This window comes from Cajanus cajan, chromosome 4 (genome assembly GCF_000230855.2).
Source record: "Cajanus cajan strain Asha chromosome 4, NIPB_CcT2T_4, whole genome shotgun sequence".
NCBI lineage: Eukaryota > Viridiplantae > Streptophyta > Magnoliopsida > Fabales > Fabaceae > Cajanus > Cajanus cajan.
The window spans coordinates 67,390,485-67,403,722 of record NC_138520.1 but is presented as its reverse complement, the minus strand read 5'-3'; the positions used below and the strand labels follow the sequence as shown (position 1 = coordinate 67,403,722).

At 29.2% G+C, this 13,238-nt stretch overlaps 2 protein-coding genes across 2 annotated transcripts; one reads left to right on the top strand and one right to left on the bottom strand.

Moving 5' to 3' along the window:
- Window positions 1-1,144: 1,144 nt before the first annotated feature.
- LOC109813652 (transcription factor SCREAM2) lies at window positions 1,145-3,111 on the top strand. Its single transcript, XM_020377879.3, has 4 exons — window positions 1,145-1,344; window positions 1,484-1,618; window positions 1,792-1,962; window positions 2,793-3,111. The coding sequence occupies exons 1-4, from the start codon at window positions 1,267-1,269 to the stop codon at window positions 2,865-2,867; spliced, it is 459 nt and encodes a 152-aa protein (XP_020233468.1). The 5' UTR covers window positions 1,145-1,266; the 3' UTR covers window positions 2,868-3,111.
- A 7,074-nt stretch (window positions 3,112-10,185) lies between these two features.
- On the bottom strand, window positions 10,186-12,906 carry LOC109813648 (D-mannose binding lectin protein with Apple-like carbohydrate-binding domain-containing protein). Its single transcript, XM_020377875.3, has 2 exons — window positions 12,379-12,906; window positions 10,186-11,865 (listed from the first exon to the last, which is right to left on the bottom strand). Exons 1-2 carry the CDS (start codon window positions 12,784-12,786, stop codon window positions 10,864-10,866), a joined length of 1,410 nt encoding a protein of 469 aa, XP_020233464.1. The 5' UTR covers window positions 12,787-12,906; the 3' UTR covers window positions 10,186-10,863.
- Window positions 12,907-13,238: the final 332 nt, after the last annotated feature.

Here is a 13,238-nt window from a genome sequence, read left to right as displayed (position 1 = left end):
AAGAGAATGAATGTCTTTGTTGTGGGTAGGGATCGGAATTGAATAAGATTTGAGACATGCATGGTGTTGAATTAATGTGGGTGTGATTAAATGAATCCATGAAAGCTGAAGGGGATTCCATTATTCAATGATAATAATAAGCATCCAAACACGGCAAGGATGTGTTCTGTCGAAGCTAGTTTAGCTGTCAATTCTTACAAGCACTTCGTTCACGGGACTCCTTTCCTCTCTCTCTCTCTCTCAATGTTTTCATAAATTTGTCATGTTTTCACTCAAATACCCTTTCACATCTTTCCCTTCACAAGTCTTTGCTGTGTTAAACTGTTAACATACACAAACCAAATTTGGGGTGGGCTTAATTATTGATCATATTTGTTCATTCAAATTTTTTAAACACTTAATTAATCACGTTCTCCATTTTATTTTATTTTCTTTTCTATATATAGTATTATATCACCTAGCACATTTATATACAATTTTTTTTCCTTTTCCTTCTCTCTCTAGGTGCCAAATAGCATATGAGAGCCCAAAAACTGTTTTTGTTCATTTTTTTTTAGGAAAATCATTTTTGTTAATTAATGTGTACAAGGAGTACTATCAACACCCTTTTAATTAAAAACAGTTAGTATATATATATATATTGTATTTTTTTCTCGTGTGAATGGTGGCTTTGTAAGGAAATTAAAGGTACGGAAATTAAAGGTACAGAAAAATAAGAAATAATCTGAAGAGTAATATCACTTTGCATTGCTTTGAAGGGCAAGTGAAATAGGACAATCACTCATTTATAGTTTTAATCTATAATATAATTTAAATTAAGAATTGAATTTCAATATTTAATTAAAAAACACAAGTGTTACTTCACTCGTACTAATTACTTATACTTTTAATATAAATGACACATAATCATACATAAACTATTAAAATTAAAAATCCGTATTCATTTATAATCGTAACCATTCACTTATAATTGTATGTCTCATTTATAATTTTTATTTATTAGTGTTTTGTGTATTAAAATGATGAGGTCAATCTTGTAAAAGCATAATTTGGTGTGGGGAATATTTAGGTAGTCGTCATGCAAACAAACAACTGATTTATATATATTTTTTGTTAATTTGCACAGCCAATTCTATAAAAAAGGGAAACCTCTAAGCCACAAATGGAAAAGGTAGGGCACAGAGACAACAAAAAGGGAGAGAAAATCAAAAATCAAAATCGAATTCAAAATCTAGACAAAAGTGATAAGAAGGTAGCAGAAGAAGCATGGATTCTAGGGAGAAAAGAAGAGCAGCACTGCAACACACGTTGCAACAACTTCGCGATGTTACAAACTCCACTTCTGTAATTTGTTTTATATACATCGATCTTTCTATATATTGATGTTTATTACAGATGAAGCTCATGCTTCTGCTTCATCTTGAATCAAAGCTTTTTAATTAGTATTTGATCTAATTAATCGTTTCTTTGTTAATTTTTGCAGCTGAACAAAGCCTCAATTATTGTAGATGCCTCAAAATACATAGAGGAATTGAAACAAAAGGTGGAGGGACTCAACTCAGAGTTGGGGATCGCTGAATCATCATCATCAACATCTCAAATTGATGAACTACCTATGGTGCTTATTAATCTTGTTGCTGTATTTTGTTCTAATTTTTATGGGGGTCTAAGATCATATATTAAACATTTAATTAATCGACTTAAGTTGAATAAAGTTATCATGTGTGATAAAACTTTCCCTGAGTTAGCACAATTCATATTATTGATACATCTTATTAAAAATATTTGCAGGTAATAGTGAAAACCCTAAAAAAGGGTTTCCTCATTAATGTGGTTTTGGAAAAGAATTGCCCCGGTATGCTCGTCTCTATACTCGAAGCCTTCGAAGAACTGGGCCTTGATGTGCTTGATGCTAGGGTTTCTTGTGAAGACAGTTTCCAGCTAGAAGCTGTTGGAAAAGAAGTAAGATAAAGAATTTGTTTAGACAAGTTATAAGTATTTTTTAAAAAAAAAATTCTAGTGATTTTTCAATAGAAAAATTCTCAAAAATCCTTTTTAACTTATATCCAAATAAATTTAATATTAATAAAACTCTACAAATGATTTCTACCATAATCCCTTTAATTATTCTCCTTTAAATGCATCTATAAAATTGACTAGTTCACAGCTCTTTCCTTATATTCAGAAACTTATGCAAGAGTTTCTGATTTTATATCCTATCTAGCTGCAAGCCAAATCCAAATATATACATTCATACAAATTAGAAGTACACGACTAAGCTGTAAAATTTTGGTGATAAATTCTTTTACGGTTCTGGGGCTCCAAGTTACATAATTAGTGTGCTATATATGCTTATAGAGAAAGAATTTTCCGGAGGGAGGACATTACAAGACTTTTTCACGAGTTTTATATGAAAGACACATTTTGAAAATGTTAGCTTCGAATTAAAACACTGTTCCCAACAACAACAATTTCAGTTTTGTTAAAAAAGCAGTTAAAACTCCACCTTATATGTGAGTTCCTTTACCTATTTTGTAGTTGCTTTGTCTATGTAATGCGACAATAAAGTCTATATAACGGTTCAATCAAGTTTTTATTAGCAAAGTTAGTAAATATTTTTCACTTATAATATAATATGATTATAAAAAAGGTGTAAAACTTCATTATAGTTACATCTTGTCACATGGCATAGTAATATTCTTAGTATATATAAAATACGATGCAGCCAACAATACTCTCTAATGATTATAATTTTGCATCTAAACTTTGACAAGAGGTTATTTAATTTGCAGAGTCACAAGAACGACAGTGTTGACGCGCAAGTGGTAAAGCAAGCAGTGTTGCGAGCAATCAAGAACGCGAACTAATTAAAGGAAGCACACGGATTAGAACAAAAAAAAAAAAAGAAGAAGAAAATTCAGTAGCGTTTTTGTCTTGTTTAAGATTAAAATTTGCACATGAACTGAAAGAAATTTGTGATTGCATGTTCTGCCAAAACCCCATGAGGTACCTCTTCAATGACCCTTACATATTGATATGGCTTATCAACATCGATCTTCTTGGATAGTGGGAAATGAATGAATGGACATGCATCGTCCAAGTTGATATATATATAGTGGCATTTTGGCATTCAGTGGGTGGGAAGACAATAGACAAAAAATGCCCTATTGGCAGAAGAAATATTATTGCATGTTATGTTATTATAGATTTAATTAGTGAAAAACATCCATGGATAAAAACAGTTTCCTGAAACTTGTGCAAGAATAATTTCTAAAACAGTTTTCTTAATTATGAAGGATATATAATGGATAATAAATTAACAAATAAAAGTTGTAGTATTAAAAAGTATGTTTTATCAATTTTTTTCTAGTTTCTGAACAAAATTTATTTAATTTTAGACTTTAAAAAAATCATAAACAAAAAAAATTGACCTTAGGAACCAATATATTAATGGAAAGAAAATTTAGAGGACTAAAAATGATATTGGCAAAAGTTTAAATTAAAATTAGTAAAAATAATAATAATAGTTCATGCACTAGAAAAAAAAATTCAAAAACTAAAAAACTTATATAATCCTAAAAAGTACTTGTACTTCATTTTGTCTTATAATGATAGTGTTGTGTTTGAAGGAAAAAAAAGTTCTAAAATAAGTATCATGTTAATTCTTCAATTTAGTATTAATTAATTACCATTTTTTTATTTATACCCCTCATAATATTTTTAAAAATAGTTATTATATTACATCATTTCTTGTAAAAAAAATAAATCATAAAGTTAAATTTGTAAAATTATTATTCTTTCTATATATTTATTAGTTTTTTTTACTGTATAATATAACTTGGGATAATATTTATTATGGGTTGAAGAGAATATTACATTTGGTTACAAAAAAGACTTACATTTAATATTATCAATATTTATAAGATTTTTAATATAAATTTAAACATATTTTTAATCTTTGTAAAATGTAAAAGTTTTGATTTTGATTATTATAAAAAAAAATTCCTTATTTTTTATCTCTCTCAAATTTGAAATTACTATTTCTAGTCCTTACTATTTTGTGACTTTTTTAATTACTTATATATGTTATTATTAAAATGTTAAGGACTATCTCATATAATATTCATAATATGTCACGCTATGTTGACCAGTGATACCTCTAAAGATAAAAAATATCAACTTAAATTTTTAAAGATAAAAATAAATAAATAAAAACTAAAATAAAAAATACATATTTTATGAGGATAAAAATAATATTTATAAATTAAAATATATATATAAAATAAAGAAAAATATTTATCAGAATCACTATTAAAAATCACATATTTTATAATACTAAAATAAGTCTTACTGTATTTTTTTATTTATCAATTCTTTAACTATTACTTTTAGGACAATAATTAGTAAGATTTAATTAGAATACCTTGAGAATTGACATTAATCTCACTCAATCACATAAAGTTTCTGTACCAAAAATAATTAATAAATAAAACTTCTTAACTTTTATAATAAATAAATTAAAAGATATATACTAAATGATTTTTAATTAATTAAAAATTTACATTTTATGAAAATTAAATTCAATGTAGTAAAATTAAATAAATGTGTGTAAAATGAATGTTAATTACAAGGGATATATAAGGGAAAATATTAAGGGTTTTTTTTTTCCCAATGAATACAAATATTTGAACGTACTATATTGGATGAAGAAAATGAGAGAATTCAGGCAAGTTAGTGAAATTAAAGTGAGCAATTTTCAACTTTGTCTTTTAATTAAGATCATATGAGTCAGACATTTTAATCTTTAAAAGTTTAAATTTCTTTTGTTAGTTCTAAATTTAGTGAAGTAACTGTTATTAATTCAATCCGTTTTAGTATAAAATAATACTAAGAAAACGAATTTTTATAAAGTTAAAAATTGATTGGGAAATTTTAAAACATTTAAATATTAAAATACCTAATACCTAAATCATACAATTGTGAAGAGTACTAATTAAAGGATTTATTCAATTAACGATGCAAATTTTTTTCTATATATAAAAACAAATAAAATATTGTTAACATTATGCACGATACTTCAATCCAAAAAGTAAATAACAAATCTATAAAACAAAAGATAAAACAGTTTACATGTGTCACTATAGGTTCCTTCCATGTGATGACAATTAATTAGTACTCACAAGTGCCGAAAAGTAAACGCTATCCAAACAACTAAACTTCCCCAGAGTCACCATTGCTAATGAGTTTTATAATCCATTTTGAAGAAATGAATACCCAAAATGATGGATAATTCTGTTTAAGCTCTCCCCTGTAATTTAATTTGTACGTACCCTCATTTTTTTTTAATAATCATATCATACATAGTGTAATTAACTTGAGTTAGCGTGACTCATATCATTTAATTAAGTAGTTAAAATTTAAATTTTGACTCTTGCGAATGTAGAAAATTTAAATTAAGAGAAAATGTCCATTTATTTAGTGTCTATCAACATTTAAGGAACTCTTTTAAATACAAAAAAATTCAAACGAGAGAAAATATCTATCTATTTAATACCTGAAAACTTCTAAAGGAGATTATCTCCACGTTTAACGGAAAATACTCCTAAAAAAATATCATACATGGTGTCAAAAAAGAAAAATAATCATATCAAACATAAAAATGTTGAAAGACATATAGGATAATTTGTTTAAAATTATAATTATATATATATATATATATATATATATATTAATTAAAAGTGTCATTTAAAACAATAATTCTTTAAGAAGTATGAGTTCAATGATTTATAATAATAATGTTTTCGCTCTACAAATTTGGAACATACTATTGACTTTCACATGACTAAGTATCCTACATTGATCGACTATAAATTGTTTGACTCTACATTAAAAGAAAAATTCTAACATAAGAATCATACATGAATTTATATTAGACTATTGATAAGTGTACTGATTATCGTAAGTAGTAAAATAAACAAAAGATCAAATATTAAATTTACATAAGCTTGTGTAACAATTAATTAATCTAATTTAATATTAATTAGGGCAAGTGAATAAAAGATTAAGTTTAAAAAATTGCATAAAATTATATAGATAAGTTTTAAGGTTTCAATATCAGAAAATAAATTAACCCCAATCGTATGGTTTAGCGGTAGGGGTTGATCCACGCTTAAGAAAGGTCAGGGGTTCGAATCCTGCCTTGTGTATGCAACCGCGTTAAATCTTGGGGCCCAGTTATCCCATCCTTTGAGGTGCCTCGTGGATACTCCAGGAACGAACAAAAAAAAATATATAAACCTTCTTCACATGTTTCCTTTCCAATTATTATTTAATTTCAGTTATTATTAAATTAATTCAACAACCAATAAAAAATATTTTAATCCTAATTTCATAGATAAGAAATTTTAAGTTCCTTCATGAAAACTCATTTCCTTATCAAATTAATTAAGCAACTTGCATTAAGATCAAATGCCTAAACATTGACTAATAGTTATTATCATTTATAATAATAAGTACTATTAGTATTGTTTTTCCAGATCGTAGTTTTAAAAATATTTTCCAATTTTGATTAATTTTATGAGATCATGCAGAAGGTTATCAAATCAAAAACATGCATTAAAAGAAGAATAACAACAACAATAATTAAATGAATAAAAATGCAATTGAATAACATGAATAATTACATGAAGTATAGTCAACTACGTCAAATCCCAACATAGGTGAAATAGTCATTCATGACTAATGAGATCACACAAAAGAAACAAAAAATATCTTAAAGAACTTTGTGAACACTCTCGTTTCTCACTTTCCTTTATCTAATATAGCTTAAAATACAAAATATATGAAAGTGTTTTCTTCTATGTCAAAGTGTGATCTTCTTCATATTCTATGTTACTTTCTTGAATTGACTTGCTCAAAGCGACTAAGGTGACTCATTTTGAGCAAGTATGTCGCTTTAGGCACCTAATCATTGTTTCTTTGGACGAATTGTCTTACTTACTTTATGCACGTGTTCCCTTACTTTGATTGTAGGTCTTGCCTTACTCAAAGTGACTAAAATAGCTTGCTTTGAACATATTTGACCAACTGGCTTCTTCTTCCTTCAAATTTTTCCTTTCTTTTGTCTAATTTTTAATATTTATTTTTGATAAGGACATGACTCAAAAGCATAATATGCTTAGATATTGTCTAAAATAAATAGAAGATATACACATATTTGATAATTAATAATTGACCACAAGCTTCAAAACTCATTAAACAAGTCACTTTAATTGGTTAGGAGAGATATAAGTATTTATTAAAAGAAAGTAGTACAATGGTAATTTTGAATAAATTATAAAAATAAAATAAATTTATTATTATAAATTAACTTAATTAACTATTTTCTTAATTTGATAGATTATTGATTGTTGTTAGACCTATTGTATCATTTGTTATCGAACTATCTACATATGTTTATTTTATCATATGAATTAATTTTATAAAGATAAGATAAACTAATTTCATTTTTATGAGGATAAAAATAAGAGTTAATCACATAAACACTGTCAGTGTAAAGTTTTTTTACACTGACAACTAATTATATCTTTTAATTGTGTCATGTCACTGTAAACACATTTATTTTTAACAGTGACATAGCATAATTAAAAGATATAATTGGTTGCCAGTGTAAAAAAAATTTTGTCAGTATATAAATAATTAACTCTAAAAATAAAGGAGAAGAAAAGTAGAAGAGAGATAATAAAATTATCAAGTTTGGTAATCGGAAATAGAAAGAAAGAGAAGAAAAAAAAAGTGTTTTAATTGTTTCTCGTTGATTACCATGTTTCTCGTTGATATAAACCGATTATCGGAAATTGTAATTGATTATCAATGCCATATACATTAGCACGGAAGTCCATTTTTGTTTGTACAATAGTTGATTGATTACGAGTTAATTATCTTATATTTTAAATTAACTTTTTTGGTGTTAATAATTTTAAATAAATTTATTTTAGTTCTCCAAAACTACCAATAACATAATTGATAATAATTAATTGAGATAATTATACATCATTAGTTAAATATAATATAATTTTTTACTAACACAAATATTAATATATATATATATATATATAAATTTTATTTGACAAATTCAGTAATATTGAGTTTTATGTTTTATTTGATAGATCTACTCATAACATTTAAATTAAAAAAGTAATATAGGATTTTTATTTTTTCGGGCTAAAAACTCAATTTTTTTATAGAGAAAAAAATAAATTTATCTTATATTTAATAGACTAAAAATATATTTAAATTATTTTTTATTTAAAAATTAGTTTTGTATACTTATTTTTTTATAACCTCTAAATTCAAATAGTATTAAATTTCATTTTACTTTTCATCTATTTCTCTCTTCTTTTGTTATTTCTATTTACGCTTTCACTTGTACCAAAATACTGCAAGTACAGTTTCCTGCATCAGTACTAGGATACTACACTAGTACCTCTAATTAGGTTGCAACTGCACCTTTAACTTTTCTCAGCACCACCAATCAGAGAGCTTATGATTGTATCATCATCACAGAAAAGCTAATGATTAATTACTTGAGAGCATAAATAAGAAGTGATTCATACAACAAAAGTTTGGTGAAGTAGTTTTCGTGTTAGCTGGAAAACGTAAATACATATTCATTGTTTCTCACTAGGGTTGGTTTTCAGATTTTTCTTAACTTCCTTCTATAGTCATATATAGTATTCGTAAGCACAGTACAACCGAGTGCTTTTTTTGGCTGTTGACTCACCCAATGTATATAAATTTAAATAGCCACTCTAGCGTTCTAACTAGCTGCTATTCATGTTGTTCTATTGCTGTCAAGTGTCAATAACTACATGTCTTCATCGTATCTTCAAATATATTTTTTTTCCCATTTCATGGCTACCTTTGGACACTAGCTTACTAAGAGAGTAAGAGACCATAACTTATATTCAGTAAATATCTTTCATTGTAGGAGTTTATTTAAGCTTGTTCTGTTTGGAAATGAGATGAGAGAGCATTGCAAACTGTTTTGTTATATGAACATTGCGTGTTGTTGAATTGATGTCGTGGTCACCGCGTCGTGATGTTTGACATTGTGCGATGTTATGGCCGAAATCTTGGTTGTATACCATTTTTTAGAACTTGTTCAGTAGGTCTAAGAACTAGTCATTTGGAATTATATGCTTTTGTAGGAGATCAGAAGTCAATGGATGAGTAATGTTATATCTTCCTAAATTAATAATGGTCTAAGTGAATGAATTTAACATCTTGAAAATATAAATTGCATTCAATTCTTTCAGGGATTTGTATGAAGATGTTGTAGGAGGATTTAGACTTATTTGCGGTTGTTTGTTAGTAGGTGAGTCGTTTATGAATTAATGGCTATGAACTTGTTTGGGTATAAGTTTACAAGTGTGGTTTTTTTAGAATTTTTTTTTTTTTTTGAACTTCTAAACTTTTCTACTAGAAAAAACCTTTTATTTTTAGTAGAGAAATTCTAAAAAAAAACAAAAAACTTGTTTTAAACTTGTATTCAAATAAAGTTTACATTAACTACTGGTTTTGTGTTCATTTACATGCATTGGCTATAAGCATTGCAGTGATCTTAGTAGATAGAATTAGTGTTTAATTATCACAGAATATAAGACTTAAACCTTGAGTAAGAGATATTAATATAAGACCTGCTCTTACCATGCATATAACAGCAGATTTGGTTGCTAATAATAATAAAATGTTTGAACCATATTACTATTTGTATCTCTTCAACGTGATAAATGATAATTAGAGACTAGACTTCCCTTTTATTGTGTTTCAAAGAAATTGAAATATTGTATTAAGGTAGGATTAATGCATTTCTCATTTTAGCTAATGTCCTCCATTATATTTCTTACCTGATTCTGAAATTTTGATAGTCAGGGATACCTAATTATAACCATCATTGGTTATGTAATGGTGGAAAGATTAGATTTCCTTGATCCAATGACCATAGCAGTTCCCATAAATGTTTAACTTTCATACGATTATGTTCTCTTTGAAGTATGACTAATAACACCGGTTCTTGCAAGACATTTGAACCACCTCGTGACTATTATGAGATACCCCTACATAATAATAGAACAACCTTGCAAGGTGCACCTTTAGAAGTAACTATTTAATAAATCACATGGGCCAGGTAATGAATTGAAATCCTAAAATATCAAACATTTACTGCAATTGTTAGATACCATATCAATGAGACATAAATGAGCAAGACCTTCCGATTTCAGGGATTAGTGATTGTAATACATGCTTTGCTTTCGTGGGAAGGAATTCTAAAAGAGAAATACTTTTTTTTTTTGTAAAAGAATTAAAAAGAAAAAAAGAAAGAAAGAAATCAACCTTGAGCCCAGGTCCAAATCATGAACTTACAATTTGAGATGGAAAACAAACAAGGGAGATCCTCTCATATCTCAACCTAAACAGATGTCTGCCATTAATACTTAGAGGTATTATCTTTCATTGATGAAATTAATCACTAGGTCTAATAACCACAAGATAATTAACTAGTTAAATGATGCACAATCAGAAACATGATTCATGAAGAAACCAAACATGTATACTTTAACTTCAGAAATCGACATTTCAAAAGTTCACATCTATTTCCATCATTGAAAAACAAATTTTCTATATGCTGCAAATATGCAGCATTTTGTCATAAAAAAATTCACTTCACTTGGATGATCTATGATGTCATTCTCCTGAAATCAACCAAAATTGTGTTTACATGTTTCAATGAATGATTCCTCTAATTTTGTTTTTTCACTTATGAACTCAGACATTAAACCTGGCCAGGCTTTACTCGACAGATCATGTAGTGCTGGCTTGAGAATGCAAGTTATGACTTCTCCTTTTAACCAACCAGTAACCAAACCCTCCAACAAGAAGTAGAAGTATGAGTCCATCAACTCCTCCTGCCAAAACCAACACCCATTTTTTCACACTATGTCTCTCATGGTTTTTACCAGTACCCTTTGGGACCTTAACCATATAACTAAATCCTGTGCTTTTATCTACCTGTCTTAGACCCAACACTACTCTATAAAGATAACATTCTGCCACACCTGTGCTTGCATTCCCAAAATACAATGCAGCAGCACATTTACAATCCTTTAAGCACAAATTTGCACATGCTTTTTGGCTAATATTGACCATTTTAGGAACATTTTTAAGCACACTACTTACATTATCTAGTTCCAGCATTTCTGCCTCTTTACCATTGCAAAACCCTCCTGAAACCCCCCCACTGCAACCAGCACCAGCCTTGATTTCATTTGTCCAAAGCTGAATACATGAGCAGGAATTGGAGAATGTGCATATGCCATAAGGTCTACAAGCAATTGGAAGATCACATGTGCTGTTTAGTGCTTGAAAAGAGGCCACAAAGTTTCCTTTCTCAGGTGAGTAGTAATAGAGGCCTAAGTTTCCTGTTTCATTCTTCAGTGCTAGAAATCTCAGTGGGTGAATCCCTTTAGCTGGAATTTGTGCTATTTTCTTGTATTTGACATCAAACAACACCAACCCTCTTGAACTCAGCTTAACATATGTAATACTTCGATTCATAGAAGGCTGAAACCCCCAGTAAGAATACCTCAATTTACCATAGTTCAAGTACATAGCAACCTTCTTGTTCTCAATTTCAAAAGAGTAGTAGAACAAGCTTGAGTTGCTTTGGGAAGATGTCAAGCGAGTTGCCACATCAAGTTGCTGACCCCTCAGCATCACATCCGTTGGAAAATTGAAACTCTGCCACTTTATATTGTAAAGTGCATCTACAAGCACCAGATTGCCTGTCCTCAGTATCTGCAATCTCTGCTTCAAAGTGATTCAATGCAGCAAATAATGTGTTAGATTCCATGCAATTCAGCTTAATTGTCTATGAACAATAGTGACACACCTTTTCTTTCCTCACAAACAAACAATAGCAAAAGTCTTTTCCCACCAGGTGAGGTCAACTGTGTGAATGTTTGGTTCCACATCCATGATTCACTTTTAAGTAAATTCACATCAAAATTGATGCAAAAGCAACTAATATCGTTGCTTCTAGTGAACCACGTCCAATCAAAAATGACTTGCATCCAAACATGCTCTATATGTATAACAAGACACCATTCTGTTCGGTTAAAGACTAGATTTTGCACACAGTTAAAAAAAATAAAAAAAAAATAAAACTTATGTACCTCTCATTCATTTATTTTGTGAGAATTATGTGAATTGATAATTTATGTAAATATCATTATCCAATGACTATATATATATATGCATTCTTACATGTCAAAGGTAACACCATTGGTATGCATAGTGTCATACTGTCATAGTTTTTACCTTCACACCTTGTCCAGAAGTTCCAGTCTTCCATCCCACTCTTTCTTTAGGACCTTTCAGCCTTAAATCCCCATCCATTGTGAGCTCTAGCAAGCACTTCTCAGTGGTATAAAACCTGGAGTAATGTCCAGAATCCCACACCTTCACATCCCCAAGGAAAACCTCCAATGAGCACGAGTATTTCCCATTGATGGCTTCAATGCTCAATGCCACTCTGAAATTTGGTGCAGTCTGATTGGTCTCCACAAGAAAAGCCCTCCCTTTGAAACTCATGTCATACTCCACAGGAACTGCCACCATGAGTTGGTATCCAACACCAACACCAGACTCAGAAAAGGCATAATTGAACAAGAGAACAAGAAGGAGGAGAAGGAAAGGGGAAAGCCTCATGAGTGGCACCAACAACATCAAGTTTTCCTTTTTCACTTTTGGAAATAGTTTTTGATTGTTTTGGGAGGTGGGTTTGGAGTGTGGTGGTGTGTTGAGGCCAGAATTGATGAGAGCAAGTGAAGGAAAAGGTAAACATGATTAGTGAAACTCTGCAAGACCCACCTCACACCTCCCACTCCCAAAAAGAATTTGAGCTTTCATATTGTTCCCTGCCTTAAAAAATTACAAATGAATCCAACATGTGGTGGGGTTGCTGATTACAAAAATGGGCACAAGAAATTTTTTGTTGGTTTTCTATTCTCTTCCACAAACTGTTCTTCAGCTTTGTGGAGTTAAGAAACATAAAGTAACGCACCACTTAGATGGCTGGATACAGACTTTCCCATGTGAGAGTTCTTAAAGTCTGTTGAGTTGTGAGTAAATAATGGCATTGATTCTTCCTAGTTAAAAGTTTTTGGTATTGCATTAAA

Excerpts from the sequence above, each read along its gene's own strand:
- LOC109813648 (XM_020377875.3), bottom strand. The coding sequence starts at position 12,786 with ATGTTGTTGGTGCCACTCATGAGGCTTTCCCCTTTCCTTCTCCTCCTT. Across the intron at positions 11,866-12,378 it reads CTTCTGGACAAGGTGTGAAG|AGATTGCAGATACTGAGGAC; the intron begins GTAAAAACTATG and ends ACTTTGAAGCAG.
- LOC109813652 (XM_020377879.3), top strand. The coding sequence starts at position 1,267 with ATGGATTCTAGGGAGAAAAGAAGAGCAGCACTGCAACACACGTTGCAA. Across the intron at positions 1,619-1,791 it reads AAATTGATGAACTACCTATG|GTAATAGTGAAAACCCTAAA; the intron begins GTGCTTATTAAT and ends AAATATTTGCAG. Across the intron at positions 1,963-2,792 it reads TAGAAGCTGTTGGAAAAGAA|AGTCACAAGAACGACAGTGT; the intron begins GTAAGATAAAGA and ends TTTAATTTGCAG.